Raw genomic sequence first — 23,469 nt, forward strand, 5'->3', positions numbered from 1 at the left:
TAGGGACACTACTGGGAGCACTGTATAAGGGCACTACTGGGAGCACTGTAAAAGGGGTAATACTGGGAGCACTGTATAGGGGCACTACTGGTAGGACTGTAAATGAGCACTACTGGGAGCACTGTATAGGGGCACTACTGGGAGTACTGTAAATGGGCACTACTGGGAGCACTGTATAGGGGCACTACTGGGAGCACTGCAAAGGGGAACTACTTCGAGCACTGTTTAGGGGTACTGCTGGGAGCACTGAATAGGGGCACTACTGGGAGCACTACAAAGGGGCACTACTGCGAGCACTGCAAAGAGGCACTACTGGGAGCACTGCAAAGGGGCACTACTGGTAGCACTGTATAGGGATACTGATGAGGGGGACTGTATAGGGGCACTACTGGGACCACTGTATTGGGACACTACTGGGAGCACTGTCAAGGGGCACTACTGGGAGGACTGTATAGGGGCACTACTGGGAGCACTGCAAAGGGGCACTACTGGGAGCACTGCAAAGGGGCACTACTGGTAGCACTGTATAGGGGTACTGATGAGGGGGGACTGTATAGGGGCCCTACTGGGAGCACTGTATTGGGACACTACTGGGAGCACTGTCAAGGGGCACTACTGGGAGGACTGTATAGGGGCACTACTGGGTGCACTGTATAGGGGCACTACTGCGAGCACTGCAAAGGGGCACTACTGGGAGCACTGTATAAGGGCACTACTGGGAGCACTGAATAAGGGCATTACTGGGAGCACTGAATAGGGGCACTACTGGGAGCACTGGAAAGAGGCACTACTGGGAGGACTGTATAGGGGCATTTCTGGGAGCACTGCAAAGGGGCACTACTGGGACCACTGCAAAGGGGCACTACTGGGTGCACTGTAAAGGGGCACTACTGGGAGGACTGTATAGGGACACTACTGGGAGTACTGCAAAGGGGCACTACTGGGAGCACTGTATAAGGGCACTACTGGGAGCACTGAATAGGGGCACTACTGGGAGCACTGGAAAGAGGCACTACTGGGAGCACTGCAAAGGGGCACTACTGGGAGCACTATATAGGGGCACTGGGCGAGGATGGGAGCACTGCAAAGGGGCACTACTGGGAGCACTGTATATGGGCACTACTGGGAGCACTGTATAGGGGCACTACTGGGAGAATTGTATAGGGGCATTACTGGGAGCAATGCAAAGGGGCAGTACTGGGAGCACAGTCAAGGGGCACTACTGGGAGGACTGTATAGGGGCATTTCTGGGAGCACTGCAAAGGGGCACTACTGGGACCACTGCAAAGGGGCACTACTGGGTGCACTGTAAAGGGGCACTACTGGGAGGACTGTATAGGGACACTACTGGGAGCACTGTCAAGGGGCACTACTGGGACCACTGCAAAGGGGCACTACTGGGACCACTGCAAAGGGGCACTACTGGGAGCACTGTCAAGGGGCACTACTGGGAGCACTGTTAAGGGGCACTACTGGGAGCACTGTCAAGGGGCACTACTGGGACCACTGCAAAGGGGCACTACTGGGTGCACTGCAAAGGGGCACTACTGGGAGCACTGTATAAGGGCACGGCTGGGAGGACTGTATAGGGGCACTACTGGGAGCACTGTATAGAGGCACTACTGGGAGCACTGTATAGGGGCATTACTGGGAGCACAGTAAAGGGGCACTACTGGGAGCATTGTATATGGGCACTACTGAGAGCACTGTATAGGTGCACTACTGGGAGCACTGCAAATGGGGCACTACTGAGAGCACTGTATAGGGCAGTACTGGGAGCACTGTATAGAGGCACTTCTGGGAGCACTGTATAGGGGCACTACTTGGAGCACTACAAAGGGGCACTACTTGGAGCACTCTATAGGGATACTACTGGGAGCACTGTAAAGGGGCACTACTGGGAGCACTGTAAAGGGGTACTACTGGGAGAACAGTATAGGGGCACTACTGGGAGCACTGCAAAGGGGCACTACTGGGAGCACTGTATAGGGGCACTGCTGTGAGAGCTGTAAAGGGACACTACTGGGAGTACTGTATAGGGGCACTACTGGGAGCACTGTATCTGGGCACTACTGGGAGCACTGCAAAGAGGCACTCCTGGGAGCAGTGCAAAGGGGCACTACTGGGAGCACTGTATAGGTGCACTACTGGGATCACTGTATAGGGGCACGGGGTGAGGATAGGAGCACTGCAAAGGTGCATTACTGGGAGCAGTGCAAAGTGACAAGACTGGGAGCACTGTACAGGGGCACTACTGGGAGCACTGTATAGGAGCACTACTGGGAGGACTGTATAGGGGCACTGCTGGGAGCACTGCAAAGGGGCACTACTGGGAGCACTGTATATTTGCACTACTGGGAGCACTGCAAAGGGGCATTACTGGGAGCACTGTATAGGGGCATTACTGGGAGCACTGTATAGGGGCACTACTGGTATCACTGTATAGGGGCACTGGGCAAGGATAGGAGCACTGCAAAGGTGCATTACTGGGAGCTCTGCAAAGTGACAAGACTGGGAGCACTGTATAGGGGCACTACTGGGAGCACTGTATAGGGGCACTACTGGGAGCACTGTATAGGGGCACTACTGGGAGCACTGCAAAGGGGCACTACTGGAAACACTGTATAGGGGCACTACTGGGAGCACTGCAAAGGGGCACTACTGGGAGCACTGTATAGGTGCACTACTGGGAGCACTGTAAAGGGGCACTACTGGGAGGATTGTATAGGGACACTACTGGGAGCACTGTCAATGGGCACTGCTTTGAGCACTGTCAATGGGCACTACTGGGAGCACTGTCAAGCGGCACTACTGGGAGGACTGTATAGGGGCATTACTGGGAGCACTGTGTAGGGGCACTACTGGGAATACTGTATAGGGGCACTACTGGGAGCACTGTATAGGGGCACTACTGGGAGCACTGCAAAGGGGCACCACTGGAAACACTGTATAGGGGCACTACTGGGAGCACTGCAAAGGGGCACTACTGGGAGCACTGTATAGGTGCACTACTGGGAGCACTGTAAAGGGGCACTACTGGGAGGATTGTATAGGGAGACTACTGGGAGCACTGTCAATGGGCACTGCTTTGAGCACTGTCAATGGGCACTACTGGGAGCACTGTCAAGCGGCACTACTGGGAGGACTGTATAGGGGCACTACTGGGAGCACTGCAAAGGGGCACTACTGGGACCACTGCAAAGGGGCACTACTGGGTGCACTGCAAAGGGGCACTACTGGGAGGACTGTATAGGGACACTACTGGGAGCACTGTATAGGGGCACTACTGGGAGCACTGTATAGGGGCACTACTGGGAGCACAGTAAAGGGCACTACTGGGAGCACTGTATAGGGGCACTACTGGGACCACAGTAAAGGGGCACTACTGGGAGCATTGCATAGGGGCGCTACTGAGTGCACTGTATAGGGGCACTACTGGGAGCATTGCAAATGGGGCACTACTGGGAGCACTGTATAGGGCAGTACTGGGAGCAATGCAAAGTGGTACTAATGGGAGTACTGTATAGGGGCACTACTTGGAGCACTGCAAAGGTGCACTACTGGGAGCACTGTAAAGGGGTACTACTGGGAGAACTGTATAGGGGCACTGCTGTGAGCACTGTAAAGGGACACTACTGGGAGCACTGTATAGGGGCACTAGTGGGAGCACTGCAAAGGGGCACTACTGGGAGCACTGTATAGGGGCACTACTGGGATCACTGTATAGGGGCACTGGGCGAGGTTAGGAGCACTGCAAAGGTGCATTACTGGGAGCAGTGGAAAGTGAGAATACTGGGAGCACTGTATAGGGACACTACTGGGAGCACTGTATAGGGGCACTACTGGGAGCACTGTATAGGGGCACTACTGGGAGCACTGCAAAGAGGCACTACTGTTAGCACTGTATAGGTGCACTACTGGGAGTACTGCAAAGGGGCACTACTGGGAGGATTGTATAGGGACACTATTGGAAGCACTGCAAAGGGGCACTACTGGGAGCACTGCAAAGGGGCACTACTGGGAGCACTGTCAAGGGGCACTACTGTGAGGACTGTATAGGGGCACTACTGGGAGCACTGCAAATGGGGCACTACTGGGAGCACTGTATAGGGCACTACTGGGAGCACTGCAAAGGGGCACTACTTGGAGCACTTTATAGGGGCACTACTTGGAGCACTTTATAGGGGCCCTACCGGGAGCACTTTATAGGGGCACTACTGGAAGCACTGCAAAGTTGCACTACTGGGAGCACTGCAAAGAGGCACTACTGGAAGCACTGTATAGGGGCATTACTGGGAGCACTGCAAAGGGGCACTACTGGGAGCACTTTATAGGGGCACTACTGGGAGCACTGCTAAGGGGCACTACTGGGCACACTGTAAAGAGGCAGTACTGGAAGCACTGTATAGGGGCATTACTGGGAGCACTGCAAAGGGGCACTACTGGGACCACTGTATAAGGTCACTACTAGGAGCACTGTATAAGGGCATTTCTGGCAGCACTGTGTAAGGGGCAATCTTGTGGCCACTATTAGTTTTTATTAATTGCTTATAATTTATTTATTTTTTTTATTTCCAGATGTCCAGTCAAAAAAATAGGAAGTGCAACTTTCGAGAGCACGTGCTGATGAGGTCCAGAAGCCCAAGCTGTGGTACTTTGATCTGCTTACATTTGTTCATGAACAAGAGCCAAAGATACGGTCGTGGTGCTCGCTTGAGCCAAGGGTCGAGGAGGAGGAGGAGAAGGACGACCTAGAAGTGGAGGTGGAGACTCAGGGTCAGGTAAGCTATTAAAAATGTCATTAATTTACTTTGGAGTAGTTGAAGTCAATTGTTTTAAAGTACAAAAAATGTCAACTTATTAAGCGTCTGACTTTTTACATTTCCCAGGGGTTTCTGATTTTTCATATTCATTTTATGTTAAGTATAAATGTTTTATTAAAATTGTATTATTTATTTATTTTTTCTTTTAATTCCAAGGTCGGCGTTCTCGACTTGGATCCTGAACCTCCATCCAGCGAGCCCACAGAGGTTGTGGAGTTAGAAATGGAGAGGCCGGCTGCATCAACATCAGCTGCTGATCCTCCAGCAAGGAAGAGACGCAGACTGGCTTTCAGGACTCCTGCCTCTGGACCGACAAAGACTGACCAATTTATAAGACACGCGGAACTGGGTAGATGCTTATGCTTCTGAATCCAACTGCTACACTCTCTGAGCATAAGCATCTACCCAGTTGCACGGTTTTGGTTCAATAAATTGACCACCAGATGGTCTGACATAAACTACGGGTACTGTTTTTTAGACATCAAGTATGAGGTCTTACAGTTTCTGATCCAAAGAATTGCCTAATTTTGGGTATACATTAAGTACATGTGTATACATCAATATTGAGATCTACCCCTGAAGAAGTCTCACGAAGAGACGAAACGCGTAGGGTTTTAATGAAAGGTGGACACTACATTTAAACATCTGCTGATCGAAAGGTGTTTGATATCCCTTTCCTAAGATTGGAAGGCTGTGCATTACCAAATTGTGTAAGATTGTCCATCTAGCATACTGTTAAATTTTAATAAAGAATTATTTTACTTTCTATATTTCTAATTCTTACTAACGTTGGCCTTGGGCCTGTGTTTGTGTGTCTTGGTACGAGGGTATCTTTTTTAGAACCTCGAGGAGGACTTAATGCGAACTCATAGTTTGGACTAATTGATCAAAATTGAGAACGAGTAGGAATAACGGTGAAGTTGTCTCTTCAAAAGAAAAAGAAGACGTATAAGCCTTTGGAGAGATTGCATTGTGTTTTACAAATTTTAAAATAAATTGTGTTACGATTTAGCGCCCCATCAGTAATCCATTTGTATATCTTTGAATTAGTCCTTCTAACAGGGGACTTACTGAAGGGTGCTGCTGTATGTGAATTGATCAGCGCAGTTTGGGATTTTTTGTGGTGTGTGTATATATATATATATATATATATATATACACACACACATACTATATATATATATATATATATATATATATAGTATGTGTGTGTATATATATATATACTGTAAAATCTATCTATATCACGTTGTTTGACCGGCACCCCACACCACCTTCCAATATACCCGGGTGTCGGACCTTAAGTCATAATATGCAGTCAGTAGTGGACGGCACTCAGCTGGGTTTGTCCAGGAATAAAATCACAGGCTAAGCTGTTTGACTGTTTTTATTCCTAGATGAACCCCACTGAGAATTAGAGGGGAATTCAATTGCAGGCGAAGGGTGCGAATTGCCATTGCCACGGCGTTTAAACGCCGGCAACAACAGCCAGTCTCGCACCCTTCGCCGAGTCAGCCGAATGCCCGATTCGCTCAAAAGTGCTTGCTACCCTATGGGGTAGCGAACAGTTTTGAGTGAGATCCTGCTGCCGTAAAGTGGGCGGCTGCTGTGCAGATTCGGCTGGGCGAATGTATTCGCTCTTAATTGAATTCCCCTCAATGTATTGTTGTCCAAAAACGCAACACACCAATATATCACTTTAATAATGTGATTGATAGGGCCCCCACAAGTTTGTTGTCCAGGGGCCCCCGCAGGCCTTAATCCGGCCCTGGTTACCCCTATGAGAGGGTTTATTGTCTTCATGAGAGCATCACCCATTCCACGTGGATACACGTTCTTTAATGAATATTCACTCCATTCATTAAAAATATCCACTCCCTTGTCTCTTCAGCGACAATCCTTGGTCCTTGGTCTTTAAAGATATTGGCCCTCATTCAGAGCCGTTCGCTATTTGCGGTCGTTCGTTTAAAAACAAGGGGTGGCTATTCAAATGATCCGTACGCACATTGTAGTCTGTTCACACCTCTAAGTCTGAACGAGCGAGCAAAACATACGCTCGTTTATTTGTTAAAAACGCCCCCTGGCCGCTCGCATCCTACGTCATGTCCGCTATTTATTAGATTAATCGAGTACATCGACCAGCGTATGAACTGCTCGCTATTCTTGTGGTTGGTGTTTGCTACCACAAATTTGCGAGCAGTTCTGGCTATAAAATAACCCAGTGACGTGAACAATGACGCTGCTGTTTTAAATATACACACCCATAAAACGCCCGTTTTGACCTTTAAGCACGCCTGCGTTCGGATCTCCACTCCCCGTTTTCAAGCACCTTCCCCTGTTACCACCCACATACGCCTCATTCTGTCATTCAAAATAGCAGGCACTCGCTATATTGCGTACCAACGATTTTTGGCCGCACTGACTGGTTCGCGCATGCGTACTAAAAACCGTACGCATGCGCAGATGTGCAAACATCGCTCGGAACGAGCGTACTGCCGCTAACGAGCGGCTCTGAATGAGGGCCATTATTCACAAAGTCTTTCATGTTTTTGAAAGATTTTTTGCATGAAAGACTTTTGTTGGCAGGAAAAGTCTTCTAATGGATAGGCCCCTAAAAGGGGGTATCCACTACGCGACCTGAAAGTCTGAACGTCTAGCGTTCAGACCTTCAGATCGCCGATGTGCGGTTCCCACACTGAACAGTGTTCACTGAACGTCATTCAGTGAAGGAGGTTGACCTCCTATCTCTGAACATGCTGAACCTGACGAGCATAGCCAGGTTGACAGTCATGGTCAGTAGACAGTCAGGGACAGCAAGTACCCAGCGTGCACGTGCATCGCTGGTCCTTGCCGGCTATCCATTACCCGACTTTGTGAACAATGTGACCAAAACCTCCTGATTTTGGACGGATTGTTCACAAAGTTGGGTAATGGATAGGCCCCTTTAGAAGACAGGAAAATTACGTAGCATATCAGCAGAAAGGGGAGACCTTAGTTCAGACTAGTAGGCATGAGAGACCTGTGTCACGCTAGCAGACAGGAGAGACCTGTGCCAGGCTACTAAGCAGTAGCTGAAAGGGAAGGTGTTTTTATAATTAGAAAGATTGGTAATCAGAGAATCTAAAGTCTGGTGGGACAATAAAATTCTCAGTTGGTACTTCGAATACAATATAATCCCAAAAGGTTTAAAGATCAAAAAACAACCGACACATAATAACGAGATTGCTATTTTCATGGAACAATGGAACAAAATTCTACATGAATGTGCCACACAACTGATAAGGTTAATTCTGAGCACACACGAAACAGAACTGATAGGACTTGAAACAAAGATCAACAACTTGAATACTTCCCTAAATATACATAGACAAGATAAAGAATTTCAACAACTAGAAGAAATCTCACAAACTAGATTAAAAAGATTAGTAGAAGAGATAATTGCTAAAAAAAAATCCAAAATACTAAGGAATAAAATTGGAAAAAGGAAATCAGACAAAAATACAACAAGACTGACTAACATCACAAAAAAATTTGTGGCCCAGACAAATATCCATTAAGAGAGCGTGAGGTAACCAAAACCTCTATAAATTTCAGAGCATGTCTAAAGGTGCCCATGCACTAGACGATTAAGTTGAGCGATTGAACGATAATGATCGTTCAATCATTCATAAATCGTTTGCAAATCATTTGCAAAAATGTCAAAATCGACCAGCGATGCGCGTGCCCACTGGTCGTGTAGACATCTATCATCGTGCAAACATGCTGGTCAACCTGACGATAACGTCAGGTTGAACATGTTTGCAGATGATTGCAGGCTCATCACAGACTGACAAACGACTGCACGATTACAATGTCGTAATCGTACAGTCGTTTTCATGTCTGCTAGTGGATGGGTACCTTAAGAAACCTTAATGGGGCATGTGAAACCGTAAGGTTATGTGTCTATGGAATTTCATTGCTTTTTTATAATTTATTAACCATCAGGGTTTGGAGGAGCAAACCAGGCCACCTGCAGGGGAGATGGGCATAAAAATAGTACAGTGGCATGGGTGGAGGAGGGGACAGCACACAGGAGGTGTTGTGGGGGTGCAGAGAGTCGGCTGCAGGGGTGGGTTTCAAGTGTGCGGACAGTTGCAGCAGTGGAAGTGCGGAGCAGTGGCATCAGCAGGTGACAGAGGGGCTCACTGGCATGCACCTGAGAAAATAAAATCAATAAGACAAAGATGCATGGATGCATCTGTAGGGGTCCCCTGTATTTAGCACAACCAGCACTGGGCTTTTCAGAGCCAGTCCTGTTTGTGAAAATACAGGGGACAAAATACGAGGGGTTCCCTGTATTTAGCACAACCAGCACTGGGCTCAGTCGAGCCAGTCCTGGTTTTAGAAACACAGAGGAAAAAAAGAGTAGGGGTCCCCAGTATTATCCATAAACAGCACTGAGCTCTTTCTAGCGGAGTAATGCCACAGCCAGGGGAACCCTTTCACCATGTCCTCCAGCCAAAGCATTACCCCTGACCTCTAGTCAGCCAAGGCCATGGATCCCTGGGGAGTTAGGGACACCCCAATAAAGGGATCCCCCTCTCCAGGGCACCCCAGGCCTGGGCTGATGACCACGCTATGATCGGCACCCCTGGGCAGTGGGTGCTGGGTTGATTGTTTAGTGCTAATAAAGAGTTAAAATATTGTCTTTTGCAGGTTAATTACAGGTCCCAGCAAGCCTCCTCTGCATGCTGGTACTTGGACAACCACAAGTACCAGCAAGTGGGGCATTAAGGGACCTCTGGTACCTATAGTGCACATGTAAAAGAAATATTAAATGAAAAACATTACACCGAATGCTTTAATAATTTATTTTGCTGCACCTTCACCTGGGGGATGGCAGCTTTTAAGCTTTTTTATATGGCTGCCGCCTCCCCAGGACTTCCATGGTGTCTTCACCTGGAGGGCAGCGGCCTTTAAGCTCTTTTACATGGCCACCGCCCATCCAGGACTTTCCCGGCATCTTTCATCTTCAAGAGCTTTTCATTGCTCCTCCTTCGCCATCAGACTGACACCCACTGTCTGGCTCTGGCTTAAATAAGCCAGCATAAAAGGGCGGGCGATGACACGGCTAGTGTTTGGCTCGCTGCGGCAATCTTGTATTTCGAATAAGCTGCCTGCTGCTGAACTCTGCAAGGTAATAGCCACATCCCACCCCTTTTTTCTGTCCCAATGCCACCGCGTCCCATCTCCATGCCCACCACATCCCGCCGCCGCCATTCCAGCAGCAGTGGTGGATAGCGTGGGTTCCCACCACCACCACGCTGATGGTGGTGGTGGGGGTGTGGCAGGGTCCCCGCCACCGCTAACGCCCGCTACCTTCACCGGGTCCCGCCACCGCTAACACGGGCAAAGGACAGCCATCTTAGTGCACCCAAGTGAAGTCACTGTACACCCCATGCAGGAGGCCATCTACTAAGCATGCGCAGCAAGTTAAAGCTCCCTATCTCTATCATGGGGCATTTGTGCACTAATAGTTAAAAAACTGTAACTTTATCAATTACCTGAACCCGAAAAGCACCTAGACTGGAACAAGAGCTACCTAATAAAACAAACCCCAAGTCCTAATTTGTCCTCTGTCCTGAGTTATGCCTTCCTAAAAATTCCCATAGACTAAGGGGTATATTCAATTGGCCGCAAGGTTTTGCGAGGAAAAAACTTCGCGCCCCTCGTGGCCAATTTTGAAATCCCGCGGGTATGCGCGCTCCCGATACCCACGGGATTCAATTAAAAAAACAGTGGGTGAGGGGTTTTCATCACTGAAAACCACGTGCCGCGTAAATTAAAAAAAATAAAAAAAGTCACTTACCTGTCCGGGTCTCTGCGGCTCCCGGCGGCCTCCCCTCTCTCTTCTTACTGGAGAGGGGGCTGCTGGCAGTCACGGGGGCTGATGGGAGGAGCAAGGGCTGCTGGTAGATGTAGTTCTCCCAGCGCCCATTCCGGGGGGGGCCACACACACCGCACCGGGTGTCACACACACACTCATGCACTCATACACACACACACCACACAGTCACTCATACACACTTACATACACCACACACACTGACATACTCACCGCTGCTGCAGAAGAGCCGGCTCCCGACGCTGGATGCAGAAGAAGATAAGAAGACAGCGCTTCGGAAGGTGAGTAATTAAGGACTAATTAAGCTAATTGGATACTTCCAATTGCTTAATTAGTCCTTTGGGGAGGGGCGGGGGTTCAGAGCAAGTACACGTGATTTTTCCTAAGAACATTGGCCCTGATTCAGAGCCGGACGCTCTGACCAGAGCGCTCGCTCTGAATCAGGGCCCACCTCCATTAAAATGGAGTGTCCTCCTGGACGCTCGTATAGCTGTGGGTCACCACCCACAGCATATACGAGCTTCCAACAAGATGGTCGCAATGGTCTTGACCATCGCGACCATCGGACTTGCGAGAGAAACCCTGTGGTCGGGTTTCTCAACCGCAAGGCCAGGGAGTGATTTTGGCTCTATCAGAGCCAAAATCACTCCCACTGACATCACTAGTGATGTCAGTGGGGCCGGCTTCAGACGGTAGGCGTTCCCATAGGAACGCCTCCGTCTGGCAGGCACGCCCCCGGAACGCCCACCAAAAGGGGCGTGCTGTCAATCAACATCGACAGCACGCCCCCTTTGGTGCGAGACCCCGAGCGATGGAAAGTCCTTCGCTCGCCGGGTCTCGCCATCGACCCACTTGCGAGCGGACTGCCGCACGCGAGTGGGTCTGTATGACCCCCATTGATTTCTGTAAAATTCACGCTTGCGCAAAAAAAAACCTCCCGGCGCGTGTTTTTATAAAAAACACGCACCTAATAGAATAGCAAAAAACCCGCACCTGCAGGAAATTCCTCGCAGGTGTGGGTTTTGGCTTTTCTCGCGGCCAATTGAATATACCCCCAAAGAAGAAAAGTGGTCCTAACTGAAAGTGGCAGAAAAAACTGACAGTTTAAACTTTAGATTGTTCCCAAATCCTCATATTTTTTTTTTTTTGCCCTGAAATTTGGCATGCAGCACTGAGCAACAGTTCTGCCCATCCATGGCGAATTTCAGCTTAAATAACTTTTGAGGTGTAGCCCCTAAAACACCATGAACCCCTCTGAGGAATTATTTATGGGAAAATTCTGTTTATTCGATTCAGCCTTAATATATACACAATAAACACACAACCCTATATGCAAACATACATATATTTCTCTGTACATTACTATATATATGATAATATATATATATACACATATACATATATTTATATATACCAGTACACTACATACATATAAGCGCACACACACACACACACGTGTGCATTCAGATATATTGTGGCTTCCATAAGAAGAGGGAAAGGGGAAGGAAATAAAAGACTATGGCCCTCATTCAGACCCGCTCGCAATCGCCTAATTCTCATGCTCCGGGGTTCGCTACAAACGATGTTGATCGACAGCTCACCCCATTTTGTAGGCGGGGTGGGGGGGTGGGCAGACAAACGCATGCATTCCTGAAAGAACGCCTGCCGTTTGTAGGCGGCCCTACTGACATCACCAGTGATGTCAGTAGGGAGCTTCCTGATCTGTTACAGCAGGAAGCTACCTGGGGCTTGCTGTAGACGAGACCCTACCCCAAGGGTCTCGTCGTAAGCCCCTATGGTCGCGATGGTCTCGACCATCGCGACTATCACCTGGTCACTCGCTAAAGCTGTGTGTGGTCACCCACCCGAGCGTCCAGGAGGCCGCCTTTCAAATCAAAAGCGGCCGCCCTCATTCAGAGTGAGCGCTCGCTTTTTGTGAGCGGCTCTGAATGAGGGCCTATGTCTCCACAAAACAAGAAACAGGATCTGGATACTACATTTAAAATTAGGGATGAGCACAACACCATTTTTGCTGGATTTGGATTTAGCTCTGATTCATCGTCTGGCTTTGGATTTGGATTTGCCAAACCTGTCGTGATTGGCTTTGGATTTGGATTTTTTACAAAAATGTCCCAAAAAAGCTAAAATCACATCATTTGGATTTTTTTGTTGTTCCTAGAGTTTTTATTAACCTTAATAACATTAATTTCCAGTCATTTACAGTCACTTTAGACCACCTCACAGCTTATAATATTGTTTTCACCATTATTGGCCAAAGGTCGCAGTGAGCTGACTGGTTATTAAGCGACAGAGCAGCGGTGCAGAAACCACTGGGTCACAAAGGCCCACAAAGTCACGTTGCTTGTATACACAGAGGGCTAAGGCCCACAAAGTCACGGTGCTTGTTTACACAGAGGGCTAAGGCCCACGGAGTCAAGGTGCTTTTAATTCATTTTATACAGAGGGCTAAGGACCACAGAGTCACGGTGCTTGTATACACAGAGAGCTAAGGCCCACAAAGTCACGTTGCTTGTATACACAGAGGGCTAAAGCCCACAAAGTCACGATGCTTTTCATTTTTTTTATTCAGAGGGCTAAGGCCCACGTTCACATTGCTTGTTTACACAGAGGGCACGTTGCTTGTATACACAGGGGGCTAAGGCCCACAAAGTCATGGTGCTTGTATATGCAGAGAGCTAAGGCCCACTGAGTCATGGTGCTTGTATACACAGAGGGCTAAGGACCACGGAGTCACGGTGCTTGTATACACAGAGGGCTAAGGCCCACTGAGTCATGGTGCTTGTATACACAGAGGGCTAAGGCCCACGGAGTCACGGTGCCTTAATTTATTTTATACAGTTGGCTAAGGCCCACGTAGTCACGGTGCTTGTATACACAGTGGGGTACAGTACCAAAATAAGTTTTCTTTTTTTTACCTTTTTAAACTTTTAACTTTCTTTTTTTTACTTTTTTTTTTTTCACACACAGCCATTTATGAGTCTCGACACTTTAATCAGTATAGCGGAGCAATGCAGCATACATCAGCGTGAAGTCAGTGTGCCCCCTTACACAGTCACTTTTGCCAGCACAGCCACTTGTGAGTCTCTGGACACAGCACTTAATCAGCAGAGCATAGCGCAATATCAGCGTGCATTGTGCACCCTATTAAGCCACTTTGCCACCACAGCCACTTGTCCCTCTCAGGCAGCCAGTGATCAGCAGAGCATTACACAGCATACATCAGCATGCCCCCTATACAGCCACGTGTCCCACTCAGCCAGCCAGCTCAGTAGTAGAGCAGTGCGCAGTCCGGAGCATGCAGGAGAAATGGCGCGGAGTCGCAGGACTCGGCACCTTATGTAGAGGCGAACTCTAGTCTCTCACAAGAGTTCGGCTCTCTCGAGAGGATCTGACATATGACACTGATGCTCGGCTTGCAGTGGGGATCCGAGTCGGCGGGAACACCCGATCCTCAGCTCTGGTGGGACTCAGATCCCCATATTCGGTTCAGATTCTGTGGATTCTCATCTTTATTTTATTGTATACTGATCATGCTACAAATGATACATAATAAATACATAGCATCCTGTTGGATTACTAAAATTTATAGGATTGTCCACTATTAGAAACCACGTGTCATGACCCAGGTTTTGCGGCGTGGAGGTTTGCGGTCCTTACCGGTGAGGGCGCTGTGGCACGGTCTTTCTGGCAGGGGAGCTGGCGTCTGGAGATTGGCATTGCGTGTACACAGCGGTCTGCCAGCGTTGGGCCGTCCTGACAGGGAAAACACTAGTGGCATCTCCGTGTCACGGCTGTCTGGGCTCCACCATGTTGTCTTTGGCCATGTGACATATCAGACCAATCGTCTGTGGCTCACCTGCTCTCTCTGGCTTATCACGTTCTGTTGCTGGGTACTTAAGGGTGTTTGGAACACCCTGTAGTTGCCAGTGCAACGTGTTTCACAGCGACAGCTGTGAGAGAGAGTTCCAGCGCTCCTGAACCTGAGACCTGTGCTCCGATGCTTGCCCTAGCTCCTTGTCTGCCTTCAGCTCCCTGCAACCTGCACTGCTCTGCCTTGCCTTGCACTCTGCTAGAGATCACCCTGAACCTTCCACGAGACCCACTCCTGCCTGAACCTGTCTCCTCAGTTGACCCATTCCTGTACATCATAGCATTTCCGGATATCCCTCTCAAGCCATTACTCTGCATACCCGGATTTCCATTTCACCTTTACAGCCTATCTGGATTCACCTAATTCATCTCCGTCATCTCCGACAGTTGGGAGCTGACTGGCTGGCACCTTATCAGTTTTTTATCACTTTTCACTCTGTCTCTTATCACTGCTTAGTACATAGACCCCACAGACTCTAACACCATGTTCTGATTAACTTATTAATTTAGGCATAGAGATATATATCTTTGATTGATTTTAGGTATTCGTGACTATTTGTGCTCTGTTTTTACTAAGCAGGAGAGACCCATGCCAGGCTACTAAGCAGGAGAGACATGTGACAGGCTACTAAGCAGGAGAGACCTGTGTCAGGCTACTAAGCAGAAGAGACCCATGCCAGGCTACTAAGCAGGAGAGACCTGTGTCAGGCTACTAAGCAGGAGAGACCTGTGTCAGGCTACTAAGCAGGAGAGACCTGTGCCAGGCTACTAAGCAGGAGAGACCTGTGCCAGGCTACTAAGCAGGAGAGACCTGTGCCAGGCTAGCAAACAGGAGAGATCAGTGATCTTGTATTTATTAGTCCTATGATCCTATCACACCCTCACCTGACAGTCTAATGCTGGATACACACTGTTTGACACATTGGCCATTCAACGGAATGGCCGATATATCATGTGTTTACCAACCAGCTTTTACAGACGATATGTCTATAAATTACATCATTCACAGACATATTGCATTGGCTGTGCAGCACAGTCAATGGCAGAAATATATGCAGATATGTCTGACCATCGTGCTGTGTGTACGGGTGGTCAGACAACTACCCGTACACTTACTGCACAGGCCGCTGCGGAGGGGGACGCAATGCAATCCCCAGCTAGATGGCTGTGATGGTTGTTCAGTGTCTATGAACAACCATTATCTGCAGTTATACCTTTCAGGTGTGTACCCAGTTTAATGAAGGCCTGGCCAACCTGTCCCAGCACACCCCCCCACCCATCAGCTGGTAAAGCATGCTGGAGAGCTACAGGTTGGTCTAAAGCTCTAATTACCTCTCTAAGCCCTGCCCCCTCATTACAGTAAACCTTTCAGATTGCTCATGCTTTGCTTGTGGGACAGTCTCCTGTCTGAGCTCCTGGGTGTTGGACACAGACAAATTTCCCCTTCTAATTTTTTTTTGTTATTCCCCCCCTGCCAATGGGATTATAAAACTATTACACCCTGATCTGAATTTGGGCTTTGTCTCAGTAATAACAGTGACTCAGATACCAGCGACTGACAAGGTAACTGGATGATTGTAGGGTGATGTATAGAGTCTCTCTCATTTGTGTAGTACTGTAGTTTATTTTGTAGGATATTAATGCTGTGTGTATTAGACACTGCTGTATATTAGAACGTGCTGCTTCTAGGCAAAGAGTCTCTCAGGGGGGAACTTCAAAGATTTCCCATAAAATGTGAAATTAATATTTGTTTGCAAAAAAAATAGACAGGTTAGTTGTTTAAAATTGTAATTTGGGTGTGGCTGGAATCACTGTAATATTGAGAATGTATAAAATGGGTAGTGGCTGAGTGGGGCTTATTTATAGAAAGTTTTGTAGATTTCTGCAACTTTTACTAAGTTCCTGTGGTGCGTTTGTGCGTGCGTGCTTTTTCTTTGGCTTGCTTTTGTCTTTTAAAATGATTGCTGCTTTATTAATCTAGACAGACTCACCATAATTGTGCCTGAAGCTCACAGGCTACCTACCCCTCCAACATGACCCATTGCATTAGCTATAAAATGCTCTGCTCCTGGACTTCCCATCTAATGTATGATTGCAGTCACCTGTGTTTTAACTAGGCAGCGCAGACTATGTAATGGTTAGCGTTACTGCCTCACAGCACTGAGCTCATGGGTTTGATTCCCACTATGGCCCTAACTGTGTGGAGTTTGTATATTCTCCCTGTGCTTGCGTGGGTTTCCTCCGGGTACTCCGGTTTCCTCCCACACTCCAAAAATATACTGATAAGTTAATTGACTCCCCACAATATTTACCATAGTGTGTATGTTTGTGAGCATGTGGTAGGGAATATACAGTAGATTGTAAGCTCCACTAGGGCAGGGACAGATGTGAATTGTAAAATATTTTCTGTAAAGCGCTGTGGAATATGTGTGCTATATAAATAACTGTTAATAATAATAATATTACAGTTTTATAATGTGTATTATGGGGGCACCATGATGTGACACACTGTGTATTAGGGATATTACAATCTGACATTATGTGTATTGTGGGGGCACTACGATTGGCATAATCAGGTCCGCCAAGAGCCGCATGGGGCAGGGGTAAATGGGACATAGCTTAATTGCTGGAGGTGTGGCCATGCCCCCTTGGGTAAAAGAAAAGTTTATGCTGTGCAGTAAACGCCCCCTCAGCCCAGCGCATAACCAGTGAGGGGCGGGATTAGCTTGATCGCTCCCCCCACAGGCATAGGAGACTGCTATGGTGGCTACTTAGCTGCCGCGAGCAGTCTCCCAATGCAGCCCAGCACACAGCAGCGTATGCTGGGCTGCTGTGATGTAAGAGGAGGGAGCGGTGCCGGGCCTTAGTAGTTCTTGCTTCTCCTCTCGGCGCCCCTGGCCATAATGTGTATTATAGGGGCACCATGATGTGTCATACTGTGTATTGGGAATATTACAATCTGGCATTTGTGTGGGGGCACCACGATGTGGCATAAAATGTATTAGGGATATTGCAATCTGGAATATGTGTATTGTGTGGGCACCATGATGTGGCATACTGTGTATTGCTGATATTACAATCTGACATAATGTGTATTATGGGGCACTACAATGTGGCATAATGTGTATCAGGGTGAACTACAATGTGACATAGGGCTCTATTTATTAACATTATTTTTACTAAAATAAAGTGAAAAAGGGTGTTTTCACACCCTTTTCACATTATTTTAGTATCACCTGTAGTTATTACAGGGCAATTGGAGTAGAATTAGTAAAATTCTACTCCAACCCCTAGTATCAATTATTTTTAGTAAAGCAGATCGCATTTCCCATAATTGTAATGGGAAATGTGATCCGACCACAGTTACTAAAAATAAATTGTAAAAAAAATACCGGGGGAAGCCCTGTGATAATAACGCCACCTGGAGGTGGCGTTATCCAGGGTCTCCCCCGGTTACCGGGATCCCACTCTGCTCTAACGGGGAGAACAGAGGCGGGAGCCGGTACCAGTAATCAGCTGTGTGGTCTAAGCAGACCGCAAGCTGATTGCTGTAAAAAAAAGAAAAAAAAATTAAACATTTTTTTTTTTTTACTTACCTGACTCCAGGGACCGGTGATCGGGCCTCCGGTAATGGCTCCTCTCCGGTCAGCTGGTCTCCCACAGTGCACTGGGGCCCGGTCATCAGGTGATCGGGACACAGTGCAGTATGGGAGTTCACCTGATCGGGAAGCCCGGAGAAGATCACCGGAGGCCAGGAGGATGCAGGTAAGTGTAATGAAGGGGGGTAGTAGCGATGGTCGGTCGGCGTATGCGCGGGCTCTTAGTCGCGGTATTTTTTCCGAAAATACCGCGACTAGAGTGCGGATGGGATCCGCAGGGACAGAGCTTTATCGCAAGCTCTGTCCCTGCAAGGGATTTATAGTAAATCCCTGTGATATTGCCTGAATTCGCAATGCGAATTCACTCGGTAATATCACACTACAATCCGCATTCAATATGCGGATTGTAGTAAATAGAGCCCTTAGTGTGTTCTGGGGCACTACTATATGGCATAGGGCCTGATTCTGAGTTGGATGCAGCAGCGTCTATTGGTGGTCACACACCTGTGACTTTATGCAAATGTCTCTACACTCTCCTTTCCTTGTGTACATCCGTGCGGCTGAATGCACGCTGTAATACAGAGTGGTGTATCCTAATACACCACCTACAGTCACACCAGCCCTATGGCAAGTACAGTTTCTCCGTCTGACCGTGGCCTCCTATTCCTGGGGCTGTGCATCTGCGTACGCAGCCACTTTCACTGACACTCCCCTAACACGCCCATTATACAAATCGTATTTGGTGGTGGCAGGACGGCTGTTTGTGCATAGGTTTGGTGCTTCTGTTTCTTCTTTGGAATGTGATATAAATAGAAATTGAATCACAGATGTCTTACATCCCATCCAGGGCCATCAAATCTTCCCCCGAAAGGGACCTATCCATTTCCAGACTTTGGGATCTATTTACTAAGCAGTGTTTGGCTGGCACCTTATCACTTTTCACTCTCTCCTAATACTGCTTAGTAAATAGACCCCTTTGTGAACAATCCAACCAAAACGAGGAGGTTTTGGTTGCATTGTTCACAAACTCGGGTAATGGGTAGCTGGCAAGGACCAGCGATGCACGTACACCCTGGGTCCTTGCCGTCCCCGACTGTCTACTGAACAGGCCAGTCAACCTGATGACACTCGTCAGGTTCGGCATGTTCAGGATGTCGGGCTCGTTCACTGAATGATGTTCAGTGAATGCTGTTCAGTGCGGGCACCGCACCTCAGTGACATGAAGGTCTGGATGTTCAGACTTTCATGTCACGTAGTGGATACCCCCTCTGCCATTCAACTGTGATGCATGCAGTGTGTGTATATAATTTATTGCTCCTCTTGCGTCCTAAACTACACTGTAAATATCTTTATGATAACCACTCCAGAATATTTCTATTACATTATGTGTTCTTATTAAATAAAGCCTCTATAGGATAATTTGTTACTCTGTTGTTTTGTTATTTCTCTCAAATGTTTTACATTATGATGGATGCTAGGACTTCAATTGTTATACATTATGGGACTCACATACTGTAATTTGATCTGTGTGTGTGTGCTTAAATAACCTGTGTTTTCAGTGTACAATAATATAACAGGTGGTGCATACTTAATGTAAGCCAAGAGGGGAAAGAGATTGAGGTGGTTGGCAGTAGCTGTGCCCTCCATGGTGCTAGCTACACCCCATGTGCACACCACAGCCCCACAGCTCTGGTCACCCCCGATCCCCACATCAGTAGTAACACCCCCACCATGCTGGTCACACATTCTGCGGAAGCACAAATAGGCCCGTCAGAAAGGTCAGCTCCAGGCTCATGTGGTCTTTAATCTGGCACTGCCTACAATGTACAAATCTCCATAGGGATTCCATCAGAACAAGAACAGTAGTTTAGGTAAGTGTTTATTACACCCACTGTGCTACAAAGTAAACACTGTGCAATCTAATACTACAAATATTTACTGGGATTTAATGATTTATTTAGAGTGTTAAGGCAACCCATCTATTATGTTCCATAAAGGGAGCTTCCAACCTATATTCCCTATCACATGTACACATACAAATGCTTTTTGGTACTTTTTTTTTGTCAGCAGCCAATTAACCTAATCGGTATGTTTTTGGAGTTTGGGAGGAAACCCATGCTAACAAGGGGAGAATATACAAACACTCCACAGATATTGCCATGACTGGAATCAAAGCCATGACCTCAGTGCTAAGAGGCAAAGGCACACCATGCTGCTCAAGTGACAAACCAAGGAAGTTCCTATGTTAGTGGTTCCCAAATTCTGTCCTCAAGGCAACCTAATGGTCCAGGTTTTAAGGAACTCCATTATTGACCACAAGTGAATTAATTTGTACCTTGGTCATTTTGATTTAATCATCTGTTCTCGCCCATGGATATCCTTAAAACCTGGACTATTAGGGTGAGCACCCTGTTTGGGAACCACTGTCCTATGTCATAGTTATCTACTCTCTCGGATAGGAGACTCCTGAATATTCCTAGTGAATTGGGCAGGATGGGGAGAATAATCACTACATGCTCTATACATTTATTACTTCGCCTTCTCAAGTGTCTTCTCAATTTTCTCCTCTAGTTCCGTTTCCTGATGCAATGGGCACAATCTCAATGAAGAACCTAGTGTATATATCTGTCATATTGACTGGCACCTTTATACTGGGATTTCTATTTAACAACCCTTTGAACACTCCGTTGGATCTCTGGAGTCCTCCATGTACCTGCTGTGATGGTAGACTAACCACTGATACTATTACACAACTGGGAGACAACCGGACATTTATCATAGCTGCATATTTCGACAATCGAATACACAATAAAAGCGCAGTTCGTGTCCTCAGCATTATTCATTATAAAGAGGTAAAGGAGCTGTATTGCTGGTTTTGTTGCACCACAAACAAATCGGTGAAGGTTTCCAAGGCTCAGATAGACATACACAGTGATCGGTTCGACTTTCCCTATGGCACAACGGACCTGCTATGTATGGAACCACCAAACTGCCAAGCCAAGTACCTATATGTCCATATGTCTCCTTCAGGAAACATGACACAATTACCCCTGTTCCAAATACAAAATCAGGACAAGAAACCGTTTTCCGCCAACTTCACTGTCTGCATTTCCGCCATGTATGGGAATTACAGTAACGTCTTACAGTTCTTGCAAACCATAGAGATGTACCGGATATTGGGGGCCCAAAGGGTTATGATCTACCTTAATAATTGCAGCACACAGATGGAAAAAGTTATTCAGTACTACATTGCAGAAGGTATTGTAGAGGTGATACCGTGGCCAATCCAGCGATACCTGAGAACTAGTGGAGCATGGCACTATTCCTTTTCTAAGAACGCCAAAGATATTGGGTATTATGGACAATTGGCAACACTCAATGACTGCATCTATCGGAACATGTACAGGAGTAAATTTGTGCTGCTTAATGATCTTGATGAAATAATTCTGCCAGTTAAACACCAGACATGGAACAGACTGATGGAAAGTCTTCAGCAACAGGAACCAGGAGTTGGTGTTTTTTTGTTTGAAAATCACATTTTCCCTCGAACCATCACTATTGATGGAAACTTCTCCAACATTTCATCTTGGCAGAGTTTGCCAGGATTCAATATACTGCAGCACGTTCACCGTGAGCCAATCAGTCCGGGCTATTCTAAGGGCCGGAAAATGATTGTGGATCCTAGGAAGGTAATTCAAACATCTGTACACTATGTTCTAAAATGTATTGGATATTCTAAAGATGTCTCTAATGAGACAGCCCTGCTTCACCACTGCAGATCCCCTTTTCAGAAGACTTTACTGAACACATCATTAATTGAAGAGAAAACTATTTGGAGATATAATGCTTCATTGATTAGAAATGTTAACAAGGTCCTAAGTCAAATACATTTATTGTCATAATAACCAAAGAAAATGGTGATTAAGGTCAGATTATTCTTCCCTGATCTACAGATTTTTACCTTTTTTCTATCAATTATATTCTCAGGTTTTCTATGAGGGTAGAGACAGAGTTCTAAATTTGGGCAGCAATCCTCAGATTGAGGAAAGCTCCAAGGGTGGATATTAGTGATGGACAAACCCTTTTTATCTATGTACAGAAGTGCCCACATTCACCTTTGCTCATATATTTGGCCCAGCATAGACTGTAGTTTAGCTGTGCCATGCGCCTTTTCCTTTAATTATGCATATCGGTTGCATCACTAATGCAAAAACAGTACGATTCAAGGGTACACTCACTGCTGGGGCTGGTATTACTTGTAGTTCTCCTGACACGCATCGTTTTGCTTAATCTGTGACTTTACACACATTTCATACTAAGGGCCTCATTTACTAACGAGTTTTATCACCAAAACGAGTGATAAATTTCACTGTGTATGATAAATGGTGCTCCAGCCAATCAGCTCCCAACTGTTAGCAATATGACAGTTGGGAGCTGAGCACCATTTATCATACACAGTGAAATGTTTCACTCATTTTGGTGATAAAAACTCGTTAGTAAATGGGGGCCCAAGTCTGTTACAATAGCAGTACTAATCTCATGTTCTCGGCACACGATGTAAATAAGTACACATTGCTTTCCATGGAGGAGCACGTAAGTCACACAGAGCGCCTAGCACCATATGGCGCAAAAATACTAGGTGAATGTGGTCACAACTATTCCTTATTTTGAAAAGTGTTAGTCAAAAGTCCCAACATGCAGAAACACAGTGCAAGCAAGAAAAGCAATGGGAGGACGGGACTGTAAATTTGCAGACAATTTGTTTTGTGACAAAATATTTTTCAAAATGCATTAATGACTGTTTATGAGAATCTATGGGTGGCAGAATATAAAAATCATACAGTGTATTAATAAAAACATGGAATCTGTACTTTTTTCTCTTTGTGATCCAACTCTGCATGTAATAAATAAATAAAAAATGTAAACCTGTGTAAACTGTGATGGACAAGCACAAAAGGTAAACTTTGTCACTGGGGGGTGGTCAGATAGTTAGCTAGCCAATGGAAGCGGGTTGGCACCGGAGTCTGGGGGGCAGGCTTATCCATTGCTGCTGTGACTGCTGTTCTGTGCTACACCAGGTTGGTTCCCAATGCCTTCCCACTGACTCCTGCCCGGCAATGATGGGATGACTGAGCAGTGTTTGGGGGTGCAGTTGGTGTGGCTCCTCTCCTTTAGTTTAGGACTGTGCTGCAGCTTCACAACCTCCACTGTTCGAGACCTATAAATACTGGCTTCAATTTAAAGATCTCTACTAGGATCCTACCCAACAACT

The 23,469-nt window shown here is 46.9% G+C and overlaps 1 protein-coding gene across 2 annotated transcripts; it reads left to right on the forward strand.

Annotated features, from left to right (window-relative positions):
- Positions 1-15,857: 15,857 nt before the first annotated feature.
- On the forward strand, positions 15,858-22,548 carry LOC148480556 (beta-1,4-galactosyltransferase galt-1-like). Of its 2 annotated transcripts, none has more exons than XM_088454209.1 (2): positions 15,858-15,908; positions 20,769-22,548. In XM_088454209.1, the coding sequence occupies exon 2, from the start codon at positions 20,786-20,788 to the stop codon at positions 22,097-22,099; it is 1,314 nt and encodes a 437-aa protein (XP_088310335.1). In that variant the 5' UTR covers positions 15,858-15,908; positions 20,769-20,785; the 3' UTR covers positions 22,100-22,548. The 2 variants fall into 2 exon arrangements, with proteins under 2 accessions (XP_088310335.1, XP_088310334.1); XM_088454208.1 differs by lacking the exon at positions 15,858-15,908 and adding an exon at positions 15,926-16,161.
- Positions 22,549-23,469: the final 921 nt, after the last annotated feature.

The sequence above is a fragment of the Taudactylus pleione genome, unplaced genomic scaffold, assembly GCF_031769625.1.
Source record: "Taudactylus pleione unplaced genomic scaffold, aTauple2 ptg000610l, whole genome shotgun sequence".
NCBI lineage: Eukaryota > Metazoa > Chordata > Amphibia > Anura > Myobatrachidae > Taudactylus > Taudactylus pleione.

Coding starts and splice junctions, on each gene's coding strand:
- LOC148480556 (XM_088454209.1), top strand. CDS start 20,786: ATGGGCACAATCTCAATGAAGAACCTAGTGTATATATCTGTCATATTG.